The sequence below is a fragment of the Elephas maximus genome, chromosome 4 (genome assembly GCF_024166365.1).
Source record: "Elephas maximus indicus isolate mEleMax1 chromosome 4, mEleMax1 primary haplotype, whole genome shotgun sequence".
Lineage (NCBI taxonomy): Eukaryota > Metazoa > Chordata > Mammalia > Proboscidea > Elephantidae > Elephas > Elephas maximus.
In genome coordinates, this window is record NC_064822.1 from 161,954,335 (window position 1) to 161,978,606 (window position 24,272).

The 24,272-nt window shown below is 37.9% G+C and overlaps 1 protein-coding gene across 4 annotated transcripts in view; it reads left to right on the forward strand.

Annotated features, from left to right (window-relative positions):
• CFAP54 (cilia and flagella associated protein 54) overlaps nt 1-24,272 on the forward strand; it is a 499,063-nt gene that overhangs the window by 48,538 nt on the left and 426,253 nt on the right. For all 4 annotated transcript variants that reach the window (XM_049884120.1, XM_049884121.1, XM_049884122.1 and 1 more), the window contains 5 exons: nt 14,943-15,124; nt 15,216-15,381; nt 17,069-17,154; nt 18,913-19,047; nt 20,793-20,943. In XM_049884120.1, the coding sequence (XP_049740077.1) occupies nt 14,943-15,124; nt 15,216-15,381; nt 17,069-17,154; nt 18,913-19,047; nt 20,793-20,943 (720 nt within the window). The remainder of the gene's footprint in view (nt 1-14,942; nt 15,125-15,215; nt 15,382-17,068; nt 17,155-18,912; nt 19,048-20,792; nt 20,944-24,272) is intronic.

Sequence of the window (24,272 nt, forward strand, 5' to 3'; positions counted from 1 at the left end):
GTGGTGGTAGCTGACATCCTTATTTCATTCAAGATCTCCAGTGGAAAGCTTTCAACATTTCACCATTATTTTTGATCTTTGCTGAAGGATTTTTGTAGATAACCTTTATCAGATTAAGGAAGTTTGCTTTTAGTTCCTGGCTTGCTAAATATTTGTTGTTGTTTTTAATCCTGAGTGATTGTTGAATTTTTATCAAAAGTCTTTTCTGGGTTTATTGAGATATATTGAGTTGATCATATGTCTCTTCTCTTTTATTTCTGTTAATGTGATAAATTACATTGATTGCTTATCTAGGAATAAACCTAAGTTGGTGGTAAGAATTATCCTTTTGATATATTACTAGATTTTTGTTTGCTGAAAGTGTTAGAAAGCAAAAATGTCACTTTGAGGGCTAAGGTGCACCTAACCCAAGCCATGGTATTTTTAATTGCCTCATATGCGTGTAAAAGCTGGATAATGAATAAGGAAGATCGGAGACCAAAGAAAAATTGATGCCTTTGAATTATGGTGTTGGCAAAGAGTACCGAATATACCATTGACTGCCAGAAGAATGAACAAGTCTGTCTTGAAAGAAGTATACTGAAGTGCTCCTTGGAAGCAAAGATGGCAAGACTTCATCTCAAGTACTTTGGGCATGTTATCAGGAGGGATCATTTCTTGGAGAAAGATATCATGCTTGGTAAAGTGGAGCGTCAGTGAAAAGGGGAAGACCCTCAATGAGATGGATTGACACAGTAGCTACAACAATGGTCTCAAACATAGCAATTATTGTGAGGATGGTACAGGACCGCGCAGTGTTCCATTCTGTTGTACACAGGGTCGCTATGAGTTGGAACCAACTCCAGAGCACCTAACAATAAACAATAATAATGTTTAACATTTTTGCAACTCTGTCCATGAGAGAAATTTCCCTTTTTTTTTTTTTTATAATTTTTATTGTGCTTTAAGTGAAAGTTTACAAATCAAGTCAGTCTCTCACACAAAAACCCACATACACCTTGCTACACACTCCCAATTACTCTCCCCCTAATGAGACAGCCTGCACTCTCCCCCTACTCTCTCTTTTCGTGTCCATTTCGCCAGCTTCTAACCCCCTCCACCCTCTCATCTCCCCTCTAGGCAGGAGATGCCAACATAGTCTCAAGTGTCCACCTGATCCAAGAAGCTCACTCCTCACCAGCATCCCTCTCCAACCCATTGTCCAGTCCAATCCCTGTCTGAAGAGTTGGCTTCGGGACTGGTTCCTGTCCTGGGGCAACAGAAGGTCTGGGGGCCATGACCACCAGGGTCCTTCCAGTCTCAGTCAGACCATTAAGTCTGGTCTTACGGGAATTTGGGGTCTGCATCCCACTGCTTTCCTGCTCCCTCAGGGGTTCTCTGTCGTGTTCTCTGTCAGGGCAGTCATTGGTTATAGCTGGGCACCATCTAGTTCTTCTGGTCTCAGGATGATGTAGTCTCTGGTTCATGTGGCCCATTCTGTCTCTTGGGCTCGTAATCGCCTTGTGTCCTTGGTGTTCTTCATTGTCCTTTGATCCAGGTGGGTTGAGACCAATGGATGCATCTCAGATGGCCACTTGCTAGCGTTTAAGACCCCAGATGCCACTCTCCAAAGTGGGATGCAGAATGTTTTCTTAATAGATTTTATTATGCCAATTGACTTAGATGTCCCCTGAAACCATGGTCCCCAGACCCCTGCCCCTGCTACGCTGGCCTTCGAAGCATTCAGTTTATTTAGGAAACTTCTTTGCTTTTGGTTTAGTCCAATTGTGCTGACCTCCCCTGTATTGTGTGCTGTCTTTCCGTTCACCTAAAGTAGTTGTTATCTACTGTCTAATTAGTGAATGCCCCTCTCCCACCCTTGCTCCTTCCCCCCTCTTGTAACCACGAAAGAATGTTTTCTTCTCAGTTTAAACTATTTCTCAAGTTCTTATAATAGTGGTCTTATACAATATTTGTCCTTTTGCAGCTGACTAATTTCACTCAGCATAATGCCTTCCAGGTTCCTCCATGTTATGAAGTGTTTCACAGATTCCTCACTGTTCTTTAACCATGCATAGCATTCTATTGTGTGAATATACCGTAATTTATTTATCCATTCATCCATTGATGGGCACCTTGGTTGCTTCCATCTTTTTGCTATTGTAAACAGTGCTGCAATAAACATGGGTGTGCATATATCTCTTATTTCTCTAGGATATATTCCAAGGAGTGGGATTGCTGGATCATATGGTAGTTGTATTTCTAGCTTTTTAAGGAAACTCCAAATCAGTTTCCAAAGTGGTTGTACCATTTTACATTCCCACCAGCAGTGTAGAAGTGTTCCAATCTCTCCACAGCCTCTCCAACATTTATTATTTTGTATTTTTTGGATTAATGCCAGCCTTGTTGGAGTGAGATGAAATCTCATTGTAGTTTTGATCTGCATTTCTCTAATGGCTAATGATTGTGAACATTTCCTCATATATCTGTTAGCTACTGGAATGTCTTCTTTAGTGAAGTGTCTGTTCGTATCTTTTGCCCATTTTTTAATTGAGTTATTTGTCTTTTTGCAGTTGAGTTTTTGCAGTATCATGTAGATTTTAGAGATCAAGCGCTGATTGGAAATGTCATAGCTGAAAACGTTTTCCAGTCTGTAGGCAGCCTTTTTACTCTTTTGATGAAGTCTTTGGATGAGCATAGGTGTTTGATTTTTAGGAGCTCCCAGTTATCCAGTTTTTCTTCTGCATTTTTAGTAATGTTTTTATACTGTTTATGCTATGTATTAGGGCTCCTAATGTTGTCCCTGTTTTTTCTTCCATGATCTTTATCATTTTAGATTTTATATTTAGGTCTTTGATCCATTTTGAGTTAGTTTTTGTGCATGGAGTGAGGTATGGGTCTTGTTTCATTTTTTTTGCAGATGGATATCCAGTTATGCCAGCACCATTTGTTAAAAAGATTGTCTTTTCCCCATTTAACTGTTTTGGGGCCTGAAATTTCCCTTTCTTGTAATGCCCTTTACTGGTTTTGCTCTCAAGGTTATGCTGGTCTCATAAAATGAGTTGAGAGGTGTGCCCTTTTTCTATTACATGGAAGTGTTTGTGTCAAATCAGTGTTATTTCTTCCTAAATATTTTGGTTGAATTTATTGTTGAAGCCATCTGGATCACGAGTTTTATTTGTGGGAAAATTTTAAATTATGGGTTTATTTCATAGATACAAAACTATTCAGGTTTTCTTTTTATTCTTGTTTTTAGCCTCCTATCAGTTTTGATAATTTTTTTCTTGAAATTTTTCTCTTTTATCCAATATTTTCACATTTTATAAAATTATAATTTATCATTATGACCTTTTTAATGCCTCTGGAATCTGTAGTCTTTTTCATTCCTGGCATTGGCTAGTTTGCCTTCTGTTGCCTTTCTTCAGTTTACCAGATATCCACCAATTTCATTAGTCTTTTCAAAGAAACAATATTTGTCTTTATTGATCCACTATATTGAAATTCTATTTTATATATTATTAATTTCTATTCTTTACTATTTCTTTCTACTTCCTCAGAATTATTTTACTTTTTTAAAAAGATTTGTTGACTTGAAGCTTAGATAATTGATTTTCAGGCTTTCTTCTTATATATATATATATATACACACACACGCACATATTAAGACATTTCTCTCCAAGTGTAGCTATAATTTAGTTTGTACCTGAAGTTTTGATATATTATACCTTCATTATCATTAGGTAAAAAATAATTTCAAATTTCCATTATGATTCTTTCTGTAATATTTGGGTTATAGATCAAAATATATGGGGATTTTCTAATTATGTTTTTGTTGTAGATTTGTAGCTTAATTATATTGTGATCGGAGGGCATACTGTATGTTATTTGAAACCTTTGAAATTTGTTGAGACTTGCTTTATTGTCTAACTTATGGTCAATTTTGGTAAATAAACTGTATGTACTGGAAAAAATACGTATTCTTTTGTTGGGTGTATTGTTTTATATAGGTTAATGATGTTAAGTTTGTAAATCATATAGTTAAATCTTCTCTATTGCTGTTAATTTTCTTGACTGCTTTTTCTATATGTTACTGAGATAGAAGTGTTAAACGTCTTCTGCTATGCATTTCTGTTGATGTAACACAGCTGGAGCATAGGATGTGCTGTGTTCTGCTTTAGCAGATGTTATTTTCCAAAGTGGCTGTAAAGATGGTGCCATGGCGGGAGATCTGACCTCCTGTAACTTCACAACATGGGGGAGGAGAATCACGATCAATAGCCCAAGCTGATTCCTATGAGGTGGAAGTCAGACAAAGCACCTCTCTCCAACCTTTTAGCCAATTCTGACACTGGGCATCCGTCCCACGTCACTTTCCACTTCTCTGCTGGGTTTGATAAATCATTGCAACGGCCACACAGAATTCACAGACAATACTCATGATTATGGGGTTTATTAGTGAAGCAACAGGTAATAATTCAGGATCAGGAATGACTCAGGATACAGTTCTTTGATCAGGACAGCTTCTTCTCAGCTGTGTCCACAGGCAGTCCTCTCACTGGCCCTTGGCCTGTCGCATTCTCGGCCCCTCAGCCTCTGCCTTGCTTGAGCAACTATTACCAAGCTCTTTAGCTCCTCCAGTAAGTGCCCGGAGGCACCCTACTCTGCCAGTAAGACTCCTGCTAGAAGGCACTCAGCTTTCTCACTCTGTGGGTTAGGGCATCCACTGTAGACACCTTGCTTCATGGGCTGGGAAGCCCACTGCACTGTCTTGTGCTGGTGCCCTGGTTCTGCTGCTGCACTTTCTCTGCCACCACTTCTTGCTGTCTTGTGCCATCTCTAGTGTTACAGCTCCCTCTCTGGCTCATGAGTCTAGGAGGTTATCGGCGCAGGGATCCTTGGTCCAAAGGACACGTTCCACTCCTGGCTCTTTTTTCTTGATGGTAGGGGGTCCTGTCTTCCTGCCTCTAGGATGGCTCGTTTTAAGCCTAGCAGGATGGCCAGACTGACCAATCGCTTCGTTAGGGTTCCATATACCTTATTTATATGGTCTCGCCCCCATGAGGGTGCCATGCACCTTATCTGCATGATTAGCAAGCTGTCCAATATTGGTGAGCCTTAAGCACCTTATTTGCATAGTCCTACCCAATAATTTAGTGGGAGTTCTAAGACCATGGTGAGAAAGGCCATATAAAAAGTGCTCTCTCACACTGTAGTGACTTTACCAATTTGCATCCTTATCAGCATTAAAAAATTTTTTTTATTGTGCTTTAAGTGGAAGTTTACAAATCAAGTCAGTCTTTCAGACAAAAATTTATATACACCTTGCTATATACTCCTGGAAACCCTGGTGGCATTGTGGTTAAGTGCTATGGCTGCTAACCAAAGGGTAGGCAGTTTGAATCCACCAGGTGCTCCTTGGAAACTCCATGGGGCAGTTCTATTCTGTCCTACAGGGTCGCTATGAGTCAGAATCGACTTGACGGCACTGGGTTGGTTGGGTTTGTATATACTCTTAGTTACTCTCCCCCTAATGAGACAGCACACTCCCTCCCTCAACTCTGTGTTTTCGTATCCATTTGGCCAGCTTCTGACTCACTCTGCCCTCTCATCTCCCCTCCAGACAGGAGCTGCACACGTAGTCTCATGTGTCCACTTGATCCAAGAAGATCACTCTTCACCAGTATCATTTTCTGTCCCATAGTCCAGTCAAACCCCTGTCTGAAGAGTTGGTTTTGGGAATGGTTCCTGTCTTGGGCTAACAGAAGGTCTGGGGACCATGACCTCTGGGGTCCTTCTAGTCTCAGTCAGACCATTTAGTTTGGTCTTTTTACGAGAATTTGGGGTCTGCATCCCACTGTGTTCCTGCTCCCTCAGGAGTTCTCTGTTGTGTTCCTTGTCAGGGTAGTCATCGGTTGTAGCCAGGCACCATCTAGTTCTTCTGGCCTCAGGCTGTTGCAGTCTCTGAATTATGTGGCCCTTACTATCTTTTGGGCTCATAATTACCTTGTGTCTTTGGTGTTCATCATTCTCCTTTGATCCAGGTGGGTTGAGACCAATTGATGCATCTTAGATGGCCACTTGCTAGCATTTAAGACCTCAGACGCCACTCTCCAAAGTGGGATGCAGAATGTTTTCTTAATAGATCTTATTATGCCAATTGACTTAGATGTCCCCTGAAACTGTGGTCGCCAAGTCCCCACCCCTGCTACGCTGGCCTTCCAAATGTTCAGTTTATTCAGGAAACTTCTTTGCTTTTAGTTTAGTCCAGTTGTGCTTACCTCGCCTGTATTGCGTATTGTCTTTCCCTTCATCTAAAATAGTTCTTATCGCTATCTAATTAGTGACTACCCCTCTCCCTCCCTCCTTCCCCACTCTCGTAAACATCAAAGAATGTCTTCTTCTCTGTTTAAACTATTTTTCGAGTTCTTATAATAATGGTCTCATACAATATTTGTCCTTTTGCAACTGCCTAATTTCACTCAGCATAATGCCGTCTAGATTCTTCCATGTTATGAAATGTTTCATGGATTCATCATCATTCTTTATCAATGCATAGTATTCCATTGTGTGAATATACCATAATTTATCCATTCATCCGTTGATGGGCACCTTGGTTGCTTTCCATCTTTTTGCTGTTGTAAACAGTGCTGCAGTGAACATGGGTGTGCATATATCCATTTGTGTAAAGGCTTTTATTTCTCTAGGATATGTTCCAAGGAGTTGGATTTTTGGATCGTATGGTAGTTCTATTTCTAGCTTTTTAAGGAAGCTCCAAATCAAGTTCCAAAGCGTACCATCTTATATTCCTACCAGCAATGTGTAAGTGTTCCAGTCTCTCCACAACCTCTCCAACATTTATTATTTTATGTTTTTTTGACTACTGCCAGCCTCGTTGGAGTGAGATGGAATCTCATTGTAGTTTTGATTTGCACTTCTCTAATGGCTAATGATCGTGAGCATTTCCTCATGTAAATCTGTTAGCTACCTGAACGTCTCCTCTAGTGAAGTGTCTGTTCATATCCTTTGCCCATTTTTTAATTGGGTTATTTGTCTTTTTGTAGTTGAGTTTTTGCAGTATCATGTAGATTTTAGAGATTAAGCGCTGATCGGAAGTGTCATAGCTAAAAACTTTTTCCCAGTCTGTAGGTAGTCTTTTCACTCTTTTGGTGAAGTCTTTGGATGAGCGTAGGTGTTTGATTTTTAGGAGCTCCCAGTTATCTAGTTTCTCTTCTGCATTGTTAGTAGTGTTTTGTATACTGTTTACGTCATGTATTAGGGCTCCTAGTGTTGTCCCTATTTTTTCTTCCATGATCTTTATCGTTTTAGATTTTTATATTCAGGTCTTTGATCCATTTTGAGTTTGTTTTTGTGCATGTTGTGAGATATGGGTCTTTTTTCATTTTTTTTGCAGATAGATATCCAGTTATGCCAATATAATTTGTTAAACAAACTATCTTTTCTTCATTTAACTGACTTTGGGTCTTTGTTAAATATTAGCGGCTCATATGTGGATGGATTTAAGTCTGGATACTCAATTCTGTCCCTTTGGTCTATGTATCTGTTGTTGTACCAGTACCAGGCTGTTTCGACTACTGTGGCAGTATCATAGGTTCTGAAATCAGGTAGAGTGAGGCCTCCCACTTTGTTCTTCTTTTTCAGTAATGCTGTACTTATCCGGGGTCTCTTTCTCTTCGATATAAACTTGGTGATTTATTTTCCCATCTCATTAAAAAACGTCACTGGAATCAAATTGGAATTGCATTGTATCTATAGATGGCTTTTGGTAGAATAGACATTTTTACAATGTTAGGTCTTCCTATCCATGAGCAAGGTATGTTTTTCCACTTATGTAGGTCTCTTTTGGTTTCTTGCAGTAGTGTCTTGTAGTTTTCTTTGTGTAGGCCTTTTACATCTCTGGTAAGATATATTCCTAAGTATTTTATCTTCTTGTGGACTACCGTAAATGGTATTGATTTGGTGATCTCCTCCTCGATGTTCTTTTTGTCGGTGTTGAGGAATCCAGCTGATTTTTGTATGTTTATCTTGTATCCTGATACTCTGCTGGACTCTTTTATTAGTTTCAGTAGTTTTCTTGAGGATTCTTTAGGGTTTTCTGTGTATAAGATCATGTCATCTGTAAACAGAGATACTTTTACTACTTCTTTACAAATCTGGATGCCCCCTATTTCTTTATCTAGCCTAATTGCTCTGGCTAGGACCTCCAGCACAATGTTGAATAAGAGTGGTGATAAAGGGCATCCTTTTCTGGTTCCTGTCTGAAGGTGAATGCTTTCAGACTCTCTCCATTTGAGATGATGTTGGCTGTTGGCTTTGTATAAATGCCCTTTATTATGTTGAGGAATTTTCCTTCTATTCCTATTTTGCTGACAGTTTTTATCATGAATGGGTGTTGAACTTTGTCAAATGCCTTTTCCGCATCAATTGATAAAATCATGTGGTTCTTGTCTTTTGTTTTATTTATATGATGGATTACATTAATTGTTTTTCTAGTGTCGAACCATCCCTGCATAGCTGGTATGAATCCCACTTGGTCATGGTGAATTATTTTTTTCATATGTTTTTGAATTCTATTGGCTAGAATTTTGTTGAGGATTTTTGCATCTACGTTCCTGAGGGATATAGGTCTGTAAATTTTCTTTTTTTGTGGTGTCTTTACCTGGTTTTGGGGTCAGGGATCTGCTGGCTTCATAGAATGAGTTTGGGAGTAATCTGTCCTTTTTTATGCTCTGAAATACCTTAGTAGTAGTGGTGTTATCTCTTCTGTGAAAGTCTGGTGGAACTCTGCAGTGAAGCTGTCAGGGCCAGGGCTTTTTTTTTGTTGAGAGTTTTTTGATTACCTTTTCAATCTCTTCTTTTTTTTATGGGTCTATTTAGTTGTTCTACCTCTGTTTGTGTTAGTTTAGGTAGGTAGTGTGTTTCTTGGAATTCATCCATTTCTTCTAGGTTTTCAAGTTTGTTAGAGTACAATTTTTCGTAGTAATCTGATGTGATTCTTTTAATTTCAGTTGGGTCTGTTGTAATATCGCTTATCTCATTGCTTATTCGGGTTATTTGCTTCCTCTCCTGTTTTTCTTTTTTCAGTTTGGCCAATGGTTTATCAATTTTGTTAATTTTTTCAAAGAACCAGTTTTTGTTCTTGTTAACTCTTTCAGTTGTTTTTCTGTTTTCTATTTAATTTAATTCTGCTCTAATTTTTATTATTTGCTTTCTTCTGGTACCTGAGGGTTTTGTTTGTTGCCCTTTCTATTTGTTCAACTTTTAGGAATAATTCTTTGATTTTGGCCCTTTCTTCTTTTTGGCTGTGTGCATTTATTGATATAAATTGACCTCTGAGCACTGATTTCACTGTGTCCCAAAGGTTCTGATAGGAAGTGTTTTCATTCTTATTGGATTCTATAAATTTCTTTATTCCATCCTTAATGCTTCTATAATGCAGTTGTTTTTGAGCAGAGTATTGTTCAGTTTCCAAGTGTTTGATTTCTTTTCCCTGCCTTTTTTGTTATTGATTTCTACTTTTATGGCATTGTGGTCGGAGAAGATGCTTTGTAATATTTTGATATTTGGACTCTGCTAAGGCTTGCTTTATGACCTAATATGTAGTCTATTCTAGAGAATGTTCCATGTGCACTAGAAAAGAAAGTATACTTGACTGCTGTTGGGTGGCGTGTTCTGAATATGTCTATGAGGTCAAGTTGGTTGATTGTGGCATTTAGATCTTCCTTCTGGATGTCCTGTCCTGCACTGAAAGTGGTGTTTTGAAGTCTCCTACTATTATTGTGGAGCTGTCTATCTCACTTTTCAGTGTATCTTGTAGCTCTATCATTGGGTGCATAAATATTTATTATGGTTATATCCTCCTGCTATGTTATCAATTAATCATCATATAGTATCCTTCCCTATCCTTTGTGGTGGATTTAACTTTAAAGCCTATTTTGTCAGAATTAATATTGCCACTTCTGCTCTTTTTTGATTGTTGTTTGCTTGACATATTTTTTTTCATCCTTTGAGATTTAGTTTGTTTGTGTCTCTAAGTCTAAGGTATGTCTCTTTTAGGCACCACATGGATGGATCATGTTTTTTAATCCATTCGACCACTCTCTGTCTCTTTATTGGTGCATTTAGTCCATTTACATTCAGCGTAGTTATAGATAGGTATGAGTTTAGTGCTGTCATTTTGATGTCTTTTTTTTGTGTGTTGTTGACAGTTTTTTTCCCACTTAATTTTTTGTGCTGAGTAGTTTATCTTTATGTATTGTCTTTTCCTCTTATTCATTGTTGTTGATTTTGTATCTGCTGAGTCTCAATTTTTTTGAGACTCAATTTTTTTTGTATTTTATTTTGATGAGTAGGATAGTCTCTTTTGTGGTTACCTTAATATTTACCCCTATCTTTCTAAGTTTAAACCTAACTTTTGTTTCTTTATATCACCTGTCTTCTTCTCCATATGAAAGATCTATGACTACATTTCTTAGTCCCTCTTTGTTTTAATGTTTTCTTTTACATAATAACATCACTTTTTCCCTGTTTTGAGGTTTTTTTTTTTTTTATTTTTGTGATTTCCCTATCTGGATTGACCCCTGATTGCTCTCTCTAGTGTTCTAGTCTTGGGTTGATACCTGATGTTATTGATTTTCTAACCAAAGAACTCCCTTTAGTATTTCTTGTAGTTTTGGTTTGGTGTTAACGAATTCCGTAAGCTTCTGTTCATCTGGAAATAACCTAATTTCACCTTCATATTTAAGAGACAGTTTTGCTGGATATATGATCTTGGCTGGCAATTCTTTTCCTTCATTGCTGTATGTAAGTCATCCTGTTGCCTTCTTGCATGCATGATTTCTGCCAAGTAGTCCAAGCTTATTCTTATTGGCTCTCCTTTGTAGGTGACTTTTCGTTTATCCCTAGCTGCTCTTAAAATTCTCTCTTCGTCTTTGGTTTTGGCAAGTTTGATTATAATATGTCTTGGTGACTTTCTTTTAAGATCTACTTATGTGGAGTTCGATGCCCATCTCGGATAGATATCTTCTCATCTTTCACGATATAAGGAATGTTTTCTGCCAACAAATCTTCAACAATTCTCTCTGTATTTTCTGTTATCCCTCCCTGTTCTGGTACTCCAATCACTCGTAGGTTGTTTCTCTTGATAGAGTCCCACGTGATTCTTAAGGTTTCTTCATTTTTTAAAATTATCTGATTTTTCTTCAAATATATTGGTGTCAAGTGCTTTATTTTCAGTCTCACCAATTCTGCCTTTTACTTGCTCAATTCTGCTCCTCTGACTTTCTAATTCTGTAATTTTATTGTTAATCTTCTGAATTTCTGATTGCTGTGTCTCTATGGATTCTTGCAGGTTATAAAATTTTTCATAATGTTTTGAATAACCTTTTTAATTTTTTATCTACTTTATCTGTATGTTTCTTGGCTTGTTCTGTGTATTTCCTGATCTTCTTCTTGATCTTGTTCCTAAAGTCTTGAAGTGTTCTGTATATTAATCTTTTGTATTCTGCATCTGGTAATTCCAGAAAGGCACCTTCATCCAGAGGATCCATTGATTCCTTGTTTTGAGAGCTTGTTGAAGTGATCATGGCCTGCTTCTTTTTGTGATTTGATATCGACTGTTGTCTCCAAGCCATCTATAAGTTATTGTATTAGTTTATGTTTGCTTATGGTATTCTAGCTTCTTGCTTTGTTTTGTTTTGATATGCCCAAATAGGTAGCTTGAGTGAGCTAGCTTGATTATCTTTGCCGTTGAAGCTCTAACGTCCTGTCACCAGATCGCTAGAGCTGTTATCAGGTATATGTGCCTAGGAGTCCATTCGCTTTTCTTGTATGAATTCAGCTCAGGTGTCCAGATAGTTGGTCATCAAGTGTGTGGTACAGGCTCTGTCCTTTAGTCTGAGAGGGGCAGGGGTGATTGGTTGTAGGTAACAGTATCTGTTTGCAGCAGGGGATCACACTCTCAACAAAGCAGGGGGCTGACAACGGTCCCCCGAAGGTCTGTGAGGAAAGTACTTCCCTGTTCTCTAGAGCACACAGGTGGGTGGGTCCTGTAGACGGACCATGGGAACCCAGTGCTTTTGGTTGTAAGGACTGGGAGGTACCAGTTATCCTTGGACCCCTGTCATGGGTAGCTGGGTGACCTGAATGGAGCTACCAGTCCTTAGGACCCTGATGTTGGTGGTGAGGACCCTGTTTAATAGGCAAAGCACACAGCTGAAACAGTTACAGTCTGCCAACGAGAGCATATTCTCCTTAAACAGCCCATACAGGTCGTGCGGTGGGGGGGGGTGGGGAAGGTATTCAAAGTCCACGGACTGTCTATGTGTGGACAGGAGCTGCTTCTGTCCTGAGTTCCCCAGCTTAGTGGAGCTGGCAGATTATCTTTTCTCTTACTTGTGAATTTATTCCTTCTCTAAGGCCGGGAGAATGGCTCGGGCTCCTCAGTAGGCCCTATCTCAGGCCCAGGGAAAGTGCTAGCCACTGAAGTCAGCTTGGGGGCTGGGGGTGCAGTAAAATATATGCAAGTAGTTAACTTTTGCTAAGAGTGCCGTTATTCTCTGATTCTGGATTTTTGAGTAGGTTGTGCAGCTGGCTGTTTGTCCCTGAGGAAACTGCAGCCAAACGCTACCACCAGCCTATAGCAGTCGCTCCACGGAATGTTGCCTAAGGGTTCCCAGCGATTCAGGTCTTGCAACTCCTCTCTGCTTCTGAACCGTCTCTTCCTCCCCCTACCCCTCAGTCTGTTTTCTGACTTTGCCTTTGATGTTCAGGGCTGCCAGCTTGTCATAAATATAATCGTTTCACTTGTTTTTTCGGGTCTTTTTTGTAGTAGGGCTCACTGGAAGCATCTGACTACTCCACCATCTTGGCCCCACATCCTTATCAGCATTTTATTACATTTCCAGTTGTTCTAAAATCTTACTGAAAGTTAGTATTGTCTCTTTTTCATTTTGTCCATTCTGCTCTGAATTAAATGATAATGTATTTAATTTGTTTTTCTGTCATTACTAATGAAGTTTAGCATTTTTTCATATATTTCTTAGTCATTTGAATATGTCATTTTGTGACATGCTAGTTTAAATCTTTTACCCATTTTTTCCTTTAGGCTTTCTCTTATTGATTTGCAACAATTGTTTATATATTCTGGATACAAGTTTTTTACTGAATACATGTATTGCAAATATCTTCTATTTGGTGACTTACCTTTTCATTCTCTTAATGGTGTCTTTGGGGAATAGAAATTCTTAATTTAATGGAATACAATTTATCACTACATTTTTTTTTTTGGTTTATTTTATTTATTTATTTTTTAAATAATTTTTATTGAGCTTTAAGTGAACGTTTACAAATAAAGTCAGTCTGTCACATATAAGCTTATATACACCTTACTCCATACTCCTACTTACTCTCCCCCTAATGAGTCAGCCCTTTCAGTCTATCCTTTCATGACAATTTTGCCAGTTTCTAACCCTCTCTACCCTCCTATCTCCCCTCCAGACAGGAGATGCCAACACAGTCTCAAGTGTCCACCTGATACAAGTAGCCCACTCTTCATCAGCATCTCTCTCCAACCCATTGTCCAGTCCCTTCCATGTCTGATGAGTTGTCTTCAGGAATGGTTCCTGTCCTGTGCCAACAGAAGGTTTGGGGACCATGACCGCCGGGATTCCTCTAGTCTCAGTCAGACCATTAAGTCTGGTCTTTTTATGAGAATTTGGGGTCTGCATCCCACTGATCTCCTGCTCCCTCAGGGGTTCTCTGTTGTGCTCCCTGTCAGGGCAGTCATCGGTTGTAGCTGGGCACCATCTAGTTCTTCTGGTCTCAGGATGATGTAAGACTCTGGTTCATGTGGCCGTTTCTGTCTTTTGGGCTCATAGTTGTCGTGTGACCTTGGTGTTCTTGTTCTTCATTCTCCTTTATCACTACATTTTTTGTAGTTAACCCTTTTTGTGTCATAGTTTAAAAAAAACTCTGCTATACCAATATCTTAAATATGTTCTCCTATGTTTTCTTCTGGAAACTTTATTGTTTTATCTGTCATTAGGTCTTTTTTGTTGGTAGGAGGTAGAGATCAAGGTTCATTTATTTTCATATGGATATCCAGTTCACACAGCACCATTTATTGAACCATTTATTGAGTCATTGACTACAGGGTCTCTTTCTCATATATTGTCGTATATTAGGTGACTTTATATGTGTGGTCTGTTTCTGGGCTTTTTATTTCAATATATTGGTCTATTTGCTCAGTGCAGTTCGTCCTTTGATTTCTTGACTGCTGCTTCCATGGGTGTTGATTGTGGATCCAAGTAAAATGAAATTCTTTACAACTTCAATTTTTTCTCCATTTTCCATGATGTTGCTTATTGTTCCAGTTGTGATAATTTTTGTTTTCTTTATGTTGAGGTGTAATCCATACTGAAGAATGTGATCTTTGATCTTTATCAGTAAGTGCTTTAAGTCCTCTTCACTTTCAGCAAGCAAGTTTGTGTCATTTCCATATCAAACGTTGTTGATGAGTCGTCCTCCAATCCGGATGCCCCATTCTTCTTCATATAGTCCAGCCTCTCATGTTACTTGTTCAGCATACAGATTGAATAAGTATGGTGAAAGGCTACAACCCTGACACAGACTTTTCCCGACTTCAAACCACATAGTATCCCCTTGTTCTTTTTGAGTGACTGCCTCTTGATGTATGTGCAGGTTCCTCTTGAACACAATTAAGTGTTCTGGAATTCCCATTCTTCACAGTGGTATCCATAATTTGTTATAGTCCACACAGTTGAATGCCTTTGCATAGTCATTAGAACACAGCTAAACGTCTTTCTGGTATTCTCTGGTTTCTTCAGGATCCATCTGACATCAGCAATGATATCCCATAAAAATATGGTATTCAGTAAGTACTTCTTTGCATGAATGGTGCTCAAACCTCTCTCTTTCCTTTCTAGTTTCAAATGCTGGCACAGATGGAATGCTTGGATTTTCAAAATCATCTCTCCTGGAACATGTTATAGAAAGAAAAAATGTTATCTCTCTAGGTGCTGCTGTGAAATTTATAAAATTAGCTTTTAGCTATGAGGAATGGAGTTTATTTGAATCATCAGCTGCTCAACTTATTTATTTTCTCCAGGTAATATATGCAAATCCATTTATTTGTTTTCATTTTGTTAGGATGACATTGAATTACTAGTTAATTTGTGGGATATACTTACTTCTCTTAGAGGCAAGATGATCCAGAGTCAAAGAAAGCAGAGATGGATTTAACTCTTCTTCTTGCAATAGAACCTCTAATCAATGTAAAGAGAAACAAAGGTGTGGTCTTTCCTTTGGAAAGGTTCAAAGAAGAACAGTGTGCTCAAGCATATGCAAGAAAAATTACTCTTCAGGGTGAGTATTTTTCTTTTTGAAAATTAAAATAATTTGCTCTGATATGATATCCTTATTCTTAGGTGAGATGAGAGAAAGAACTTTCAAGCCTGAGGGAGCAGGAAATGCAAAGACTCTGAGGCAAGAGTACTGTTAGTGTGTTTAAGGACCAGCAAGGAGGCATTTATGGCTGGAGTGCATTGGTGGTGATGGTGGAGTTTAGGAGTGTGGTAGGAGATGAGGTCAGTGAAGCAACTGAGCTCAGATCATGCAGGCTCTTAGGCCTTGTAATGATGCTGAGTTTTATTCTAAGTGAGGGTTTTGAGTAGAGAAATGAGGTACTACTTAGTTGCTGGTTTGTTGGTGATCAGTGAGCAACCAGCAAGACAGTTGAATGAAAAGCTATCAGTTGCTGGGCCTGGGGAAGGTTTGCGATGGTCACTCTCTTTCCAGCACGCAGCATCTTCCATTCTAGGACTTCTCAAGTCTTAAAAATTATTGTGTATCTTATTGAAAATCAGTGCAAATAATAATTGCCTGAAGTTATCTCTTTTAAAAATCAGATTCACCTCTGCTTTTACTGATTATGGTTTAATGTTAAATCATAGACTTAATACTGGTTGGAATCCCTGGATGGTACAAAGATTTTTTTTTTTTTAATTATGCTTTAAGTGGAAGTTTACAGTTCAAGTCGGTTTCTCATATTGTTATGTGACCCTAGTTGCTGTCCTTACAATATGAGAGCACACTCATTCTCTTGGGTGGTGCTAATATTTAAGCACTTAGCTACTAATTGAAAAGTTGGCAGTTTGAGTCCACCCAGAGACACCTTGGAAGAAAGGCTTGGTGATCTACTTCCAAAAGATCATAAAAAAAAGAGATCATAGCCATTGAAAATCCTATGGAGCTCAGTTCTACTCCGAAGTCACCATGAGTTGGAATCAACTCTGTGGGAACTAATGTGATTTTTATTGTTTGTCTTAATACTGGTTAGATGTAATAGAAGTCTATTTGAAGAATTTTCTGTATACTTTGCAAAGCTTCAGTTGAAGATGTCTACTTTGTTCTCTGTTATACCCTATTTCAAGATCCATATCTTAAATTCTTCCTAAAATCAACCCTCTACCCATTTTTAAAATCAACAATTGATTTTTTTCTCAATCATGTATATAATACTGCAAACACAGCTTCAGACTTTCTTGACTAAATTACGTCATCTATGCTCCTTTTCTATAGAAATTCTGTAACCTTTACTTTTTTGGCCAATGAGAATTATTAAATTCCATGTTCTTTATGCTTGGCTATGTTCTTAAGGTACTGACTGTATGATCATTGAATTGCAGTCAATAATTTGTACCAAGTAATGGTACAGTTTCTTTTTTTTTTTTTCCTAGTGGTTCCTGAATGGATATTTTTATTTCAACTGCCATGTTTTATATGTGTTTTAATATTATAAACCTCTTCAGTTTCTTTTTAGACAAAGTTGGTATATAGATTGTGAAATAATAATAATAATGTGTCTATTTTAATTGAATTAAAGCCCACTTAGATTAGGTTTCATATAGAAGTATTTAAAGTATTTATTGACTTGATATTTTTCCAGATATTGCTTGTGCCATTTTTATAGAATTTCTCTGTTTCTGTGCTTTTTCTATTTGAAATTTTGTTATTGAGTTTCATCTAATTTTTCTCTACTTTATGAATTGAGAATCTTGTATGAAAACTGGTGGATATTCAGAAGATATTTTCCAGTTGGCAGCAACCTTACATTCCTGTGTCTGCTCCTCTTCCCAGGTGAAATAGCTATTTTGGATAATTTTTAATAGTGTTAATAGGAGGCTATTATACATCTAATTTAAAGCCAGGTTTATAATATCACATAAATCGCATCTTGCCAAAATTGTAGATTATTTAATTATTAGATTAAGAGGCTGACTTAGGTCCTGGTTCACTATAATTTTAAGTTTCTTTTTATTATTGTCTTTATTTTGAGTGTCAACCTATTCCTTTTTTGGAAATTCCTAGGCTAGCTATATTTCTAGTAATGAAGGAAATGAGGAAGTGCTTATAATAAAGAGTAAATATTTTTCATGAAATGCTGCTTTTCAGTCCATGAGAACAAAGCTTGGTTGTTATTTGGAGTCATTTTGCACACAATGGCCAGTATTTAGAAATGGCCTATCAGTGAGAATCACTGTCGTAGGTGAAACTAGTATAGCACTGGCTTTAAAATTGAATTCTAGGGGTCCCCAGCACTTCTCTGAGGCTCGCCAGGGGCCCAAGTTTGGGTTGTAGCACCCCAATATGTTTTCATTAGTTTTGTGTACAATTTGGGATTCCGATATGGAGTTTCATTTGAAAACTTGGGTTTACTGTTGTAAAAAAAAAATTGAAAAACAATAGAGCAATGTATTAAACTTTTCTCATGTAAGTGAAACATAGTAAGGGACTTTGAGAAGTTCTACTGTTATGTTATTTTCTACTTCTTCTGGGTTTATTACAACATGTTATAACCTGTGACAGATACTTAATTTTCTAAAGAAAGGTGTTTGGTACCAAATTTAATGGCTTATTGTAATTGTTATAGTGGGGGAGCTAAACCAAAACATAACAATCGAGGCTTAAAAGTGCCAGATTTTTTTTTTTTTTTAACCGTGTGTATCTTGGTTTAATTCAAGTTCAGTAAACATTTATTGATTCTTATGCCACCCAGAGGCACCTTGGAAGACAGATCTGGTGATCTGCTTCCGAAAGGTCATAGCCTTGAAAACCCTATGGAATTTTTCTACTCTGCACACATGGCTTGCTATGAGTCGGAGTCTACTTGGCAACTAACAGCAACGTTATATTCTAAGCACTGTGCTGAGGTCTTAGACCTTCCTTAATGGAGCTCAGAGTTTGGTATATTTTAGTCATAAAATTATATTTCTAGTTCGGATATAATGAGTAACTTTATTTTTCTTTGGAAAAGAGCTGGGTAGCTTTAATTTAAGAGGAGACATACTCATTCTAGGCCATCTATTGATACCTAATGACAGGTTCTGTTTAGTTTCTCCATGTTTCCCTTTCCTTCTTATCTGTATGCCCTTCCCTAGCTCCCCATCCATGTTCCCTCCCCACAACCCCCTGCACATTCTTTACTATCTTAATGCAGGAACTTTAAAAAGAAAAAAGAAGGATAGTTAAATTTCAAATTTGGATGCAACTAGTTGGTTTACATACCTGTCTAAAAGTGTTTGGAATTTTCATTTTAGAGAGACCGAAGCAGTACAGAGTAGTTAAAAAAGAGGACTCTGGAGCTGGACTGCTTGCTTTGAATCCTGCCTCTGCTACTTTCTAGTCCTTTGGTCTTGGGAAAATAATCTCCTTGTGCCTCAGTTTCCTCATCTGTAAAATGGGAATGATGGCAATAGTAATCACCTTATAGAGTTGTGTGGATTAAATAGATTAGTATCTATAAAGCTTTTAGACTGTTGTCTGGCACACAGTAAATGTTATCTATGTCTGTGTATATATCTTATTATTCATTTACTTTGTCACTTTTGTTTCCAGGATGTTCAGCCTGATAAAGAAATAGTCGTGGACATGATAATGTTCCTGTGGCAGAGATGCAAATTAGGAGTTCAGCGGATCAATATGTCCAAAAATGACTATGCAAAATTCACTCAGAAAATCAGTACTAACAAAGTATTTCTTTTTGTTTCCTTTCTCACATTTTTTGTTTTTGCTATTCCAAGTTGTGAAACACATTTCAAATTTAAATTTTCTCTGTTTATCCAACTGTGTAACAACCATTATTTGCATATATATATGTTAAGAAGAAGATATTCTTAAGCATAGTGTTGAGTGAGCCTTTCTTGTGCTGTGTGTTCCCTGCATCCCTACCCCAATTTTGTTAGTTAGGGGGACTGGGAAGGCATTTCAAGTTTTCAAGAGAGGAATAAATATATAGTGTGCTAAGGTCACGTGAAGAATCCCTAGTGGCAGAATGGTTAACAGCGCACTGCTAACCCAAAGGTCTGTGGCTTGAACCCACCAGCTGCTCCTCAGGAGAAAAATGTGGCAGTGTACTCCTGTAAAGATTACAGCCTAGGAAACCTATGGGTCAGCTCCACTCTGTCATATAAGGTCACTGTGAGTGGGAACCAACTTGTCAGCACACAACAACAATAAGCTCACATAAGCTTGGATAAATTCGTTAAGAAATTCAATAATAGAGAATACAAATAAGTAAGCATGGAGTTTAAGATTTTTAATTAAATAATGTATTTAGGCTATTTTAAAGAGTTAGTTCATGGGAATGAGAAAGTTGAGTAGTTTAATATACCTTGGTAGCTTAGGAGAAAATATTTAATCAGTAATAAATTCTCCTGTGATTCTGAAGCCTCCTAATTTTAGATACATTAAGATTCATGGGGGTGATTTTGTCAGATACGCAGTGATGTTGGTGGATAAATATCGTATTATCATAGATCTCAAAGCGTGATGGTTAGTTTATGTGCTAAGCTTTGGAAATACACACGTGAAGGACAATTTCTAAGGCACCTAGCATAAAGTCTGAAGCATAGTAGATCCTCAAGGAATGCATCCCTCCAGCTATTTCCCTATTTTGGAGAATTTTGATAGTGATCATAACGCCTACTTTGCAGGGAAAGTGAGAACTTTGTGGATACAGATAATTTTTGCTGATATATGAAAATAACAAATTACAAATTTGCCATTTGGCTATAGATATGCAGACTATAAGCTTAATTGAAGCTTCTTTATGAATTTATATAAACAGACTGATTATTAAATATCTTACTGGGATCACTGATCTTTATATGATTTATAATTAAGATGCAGTAATAAGAGAGTCCCTGGGTGGTGCAAATGATTAATGTGCTCGGTTGCTAACCAAAAGTTTGGATGGTCAAGCTTACCCAGAGGTGCCTTGAAAGAAAGGCCTGGCAATCTACATCTGAAAAATCAGCCATTGAAAATCCTATGCAGTGCAGTTCTACTCTGACACACATGAGGTTGCCACGAGTCAGAATTGATTCAACAGCAACTTTTTTTTTTTTTTTTTAATAAGGACGGGCTACCTGTATAAGGAGTCGTGGTGGTGCCGTGGTGCAGTGGTTATAGCACTGGGCTGCTAACTGAAAGGCTGGCGGTTTGAACCCACCAGCCGCTCTGCAGGAGGAAGATGTAGCAGTTTGCTTCTGTAAGATTACAGCTTTGGAAACCCAACGGGGCAATTCTACTCTTCCCTATAGGGTCACTATGAGCTGGAATTGACTCCGTGGCGATGGGTTTGGTTTGATATCTGTATAACGTTTCTGTGTGATTAGAAGATGATGACTTTATGGAAGTAGTAAGTTTTGAAAAATGTGAGTGTTTCTACAGTGTAATTCACTATTAATGCATTTTTCTATATATTTTATTTTTAGTGGGTTTATCTTCTGTGGCAGATAAATGAAGTAATTCATTGCTATAAAATGGAAGACATCGACATTGTTGTGGTCGCAGAGGTCACATTACGATTAAGTGAAATATTGGAGTGTTTAGGAAACCCAAAAAGAAAATTTAAAAGATCTCTAGGTAAAATATTGAATGAAAAATATGAGATTACTAACATACATACAAATGTCAATATATTAAGTATAAATTAGAATACGGGGTAACCTCTGTTAATGTAAACTAGGCATTTCAGTATTGAGCTTCAGTGATGACTTGTAACCAGAGATAGAAATAAGACAGCAGGTTTAACCATGGGTGTCAGAAAAAGAAGGTTACACACCGTATGTTTCAGTGACAAAGCTCTTCTCGTCTTCTCCTCACTCATTTTTTCCCTTCCTCATTTCTTATCACCGCCTACTTCTCTCTTTCCCCTTCTCTTTCTTTCTTCCTTTTTTCCTTTCTCTCCCCTACTTTTGTCCCCTTTCACATTCCTCCTCTTCCATTTTCCCATAGGGTATATGCTTCTTGAAGGAAAAGAGTATGTTTTGGTCACAGTTACATTCCTGGCACCCACACTGCCTAACACAGGGTGGAAGTTCAAATAAATAAATATTGTTGAATGTATCAACGTCCTACCTTTTTTCCCCTTTTTTAAAATTCTCTTTTAAAAATTATTTTTTCTTCATTTCTTATCCTATTTATCCTCTGCTTTTCCCTTTTCTGCTTATCTTCCTCCTCTTTTTGCCCTCATTTCCCACCCACTCTCCTACTTTCCCTGTCTCAACTCCTTGCCACCATTTTCCTCCTTCCAGAAGATGCCATTCTCAAAGGATGGTGGTATGCTCTGACTTCCTTTTTTTCCCTCTGTCTACAGTTAGAGCCCTCAACTCACTGTGCCCACATGTAGAGAATGAGGTGGGATGTTCATGGTGGGGCTAGGGTGCTTACTTTGCTATTGCATCCAGCTGATGGAGTATGTATGACTTCTGGAGGACTTTGTAATAAAGCCATTGTTCTCCAAGAGATTCACTAATTTGGTTCTCCCTGTCCTCAGTTGTTGAGTGTGGCTTTGTAGTTGAGGTTTTAGAGCCATGGTTCTTAAATTTTGATGGGTATCACTATCACCTCAGGAATTGATATAAATACAAGGCTCAGGCCCTATCTACACCAACTGGCCTGGACTTTTCTAGTCTTTATAAGCTCTCCAGGTGATTTTGATACATACCAAAGTTTGAGAACCACTGGTTAGAGGTCTCTGGTCATCTAAGATGTTTAGTGGCCTGAAGTCATGTTTTCGAAATGCCCTACCTTAAAACTGTAAATTTTTATAACAAAATTGTAAATTTTTATTTTGCAGGATTTCAAATATAAACTAGGGAGATGAAATAAGCCACCATGTACCTATCAGTCAGCTCTATTAATTAGCAACATTTGCCAGTCTCTCCCTGTAGCACCACCCTCCCCAGCCCCAGAGTTTTTTAAAGATGATATCACGTCATTTAACCAACAAATGTTGATTTCTTGACTTCTATTTCTGTGGGTATTGATTGTAGATCCAAGTAAAATGAAATCCTTGACAACTTCAATATTTTCTGCATTTATCATGATGTTGCCTATTGGTCCAGTTTGAGGCTTTTTGTTTTCTTTATGTTAAGGTATTATCCATACTGAAGGCTATAGTCTTTGATCTTTATCAGTAAGTGCTTTAAGTTCGCTTCATTTTCAGCAAGCAAGGTTGGGTCATCTGCATATTACAGATTGTTAATGAGTCTTCCTCCAATCTTGATGCTGTGTTCTTCTTCATTTAGTCAAGCTGTTTGGACTATTTGGTTGGTGTACAGATTGACTAAGTATGATGAAAGGATACAACCCTGATACACACCTTTCCTAATTGTAAACCACTCAGTATCCCCTCAGATGTATTGACTATATCTGTGGAAAGGGATGATGGAAAAGCTCAATATCATAAGTCAGAACAAGGCCAGGGTCCAACTAAGAACAGACCATCAGTTGCTCATATGCAAGCTCAAGTTGAAGCTAAAGAAAATTAGAACATATTCCACCTCAATTTAGAGGCCATCTCGAAAATAGATTTGATGCATTGAACACTGATGATTGAAGACCAGACGAGTTGTGGAATGACATCAAGGACATCATACGTGAAGGAAACATCAGGTCATTGAAAAGACAGGAAAGAAAGAAAAGACCAAAATGGATGTCAGAAGAGACTGAAACTTGCTCTTGAACATCAAGTAACTAAAGCAAATGGAAGAAATGATGAGGTAAAAGAGCTGAACAGAAAATTTTGAAGGGCCTTGAGAAGACAAAGTAAAGTATTATAATGTCATGTGCAAAGCCCTGGAGTTAGAAAACCAAAAGAGAAGAACACACTTGGCATTTCTCAAACTAGAAGAACTGAATAAAAAAATTTAAGCCTCAAGTTGCATTTCTATAGGGAAAATATTGAACGATGCAGGAAGCATTAAAAGAAGATGGAAGGAATACACAGAGTCACTGTACGAAAAAGAATTGGTCAATGTGTAGTCATTTAAGGAGGTAGCACATGATCAAGAACCGATGGTATTAAAGGAAGAAGTACAAGCTGCACTGAAGACATTGGCAAACAACAGCGCTCTGGGAATTGATGAAATACCGACTGAGATGTTTTAACAAACATGCAACACTGAAAGTGCTCACTCATCAATGCCAAGAAATTTGGAAACCAGCTACCTGGCCAGCCAACTGGAAGAGGTCCATATTTATGGCTATTCCCAAGAAACATGATGCAACTGAATGTGGAAATTATCGAAAATTATCGTTAATGTCACAGGCAAGTAAGATTTTGTTGAAGATCACTCAGAAGCAGTTGCAGCAGTATATCAGCAGGGAAATTCCAGAAATGCAAGCCAGATTCAGAAGAGGATGTGGAAGGAGGGATATCATTGCTGACGTCAGATGGATCCTGGCTGAATGCAGACAATACCAGAAAGATGTTTACCTGTGTTTTATTGACTATGCAAAGGCATTCAACTGTGTGGATCATAACAAATTATGGATACCTTGTGAAGAATAGGAATTCCAGAACACTTAATTGCTCTCATGAGGAACTTGTATGTAGATCAAGAGGCAGTCATTCAAACAGAACAAGGGAATACTGCATGGTTTAAAGTAAGCAAAGGTGTGTGTCAGGGTTGTATCCTTTCACCATACTTAGTTTGTTGTATGCTAAGCAAATAATCTGAGAAATTGGACTATATGAAGAAGAACATGGCATCAGAATTGGAGGAAGACTCATTAACAACCTTATGCAGATGACACAACCCTGCTTGTTAAAAAAGAAGAGGACCTGAAGTACTTACTGATAAAGTTCAAAGACTACAGCTTTCAGTATGGATTATACCTAAACATAAAAAACAAAATCCTCACGCTGAACCAGTAAGCAACATCATGATAAAAGGAGAAAAGATAGA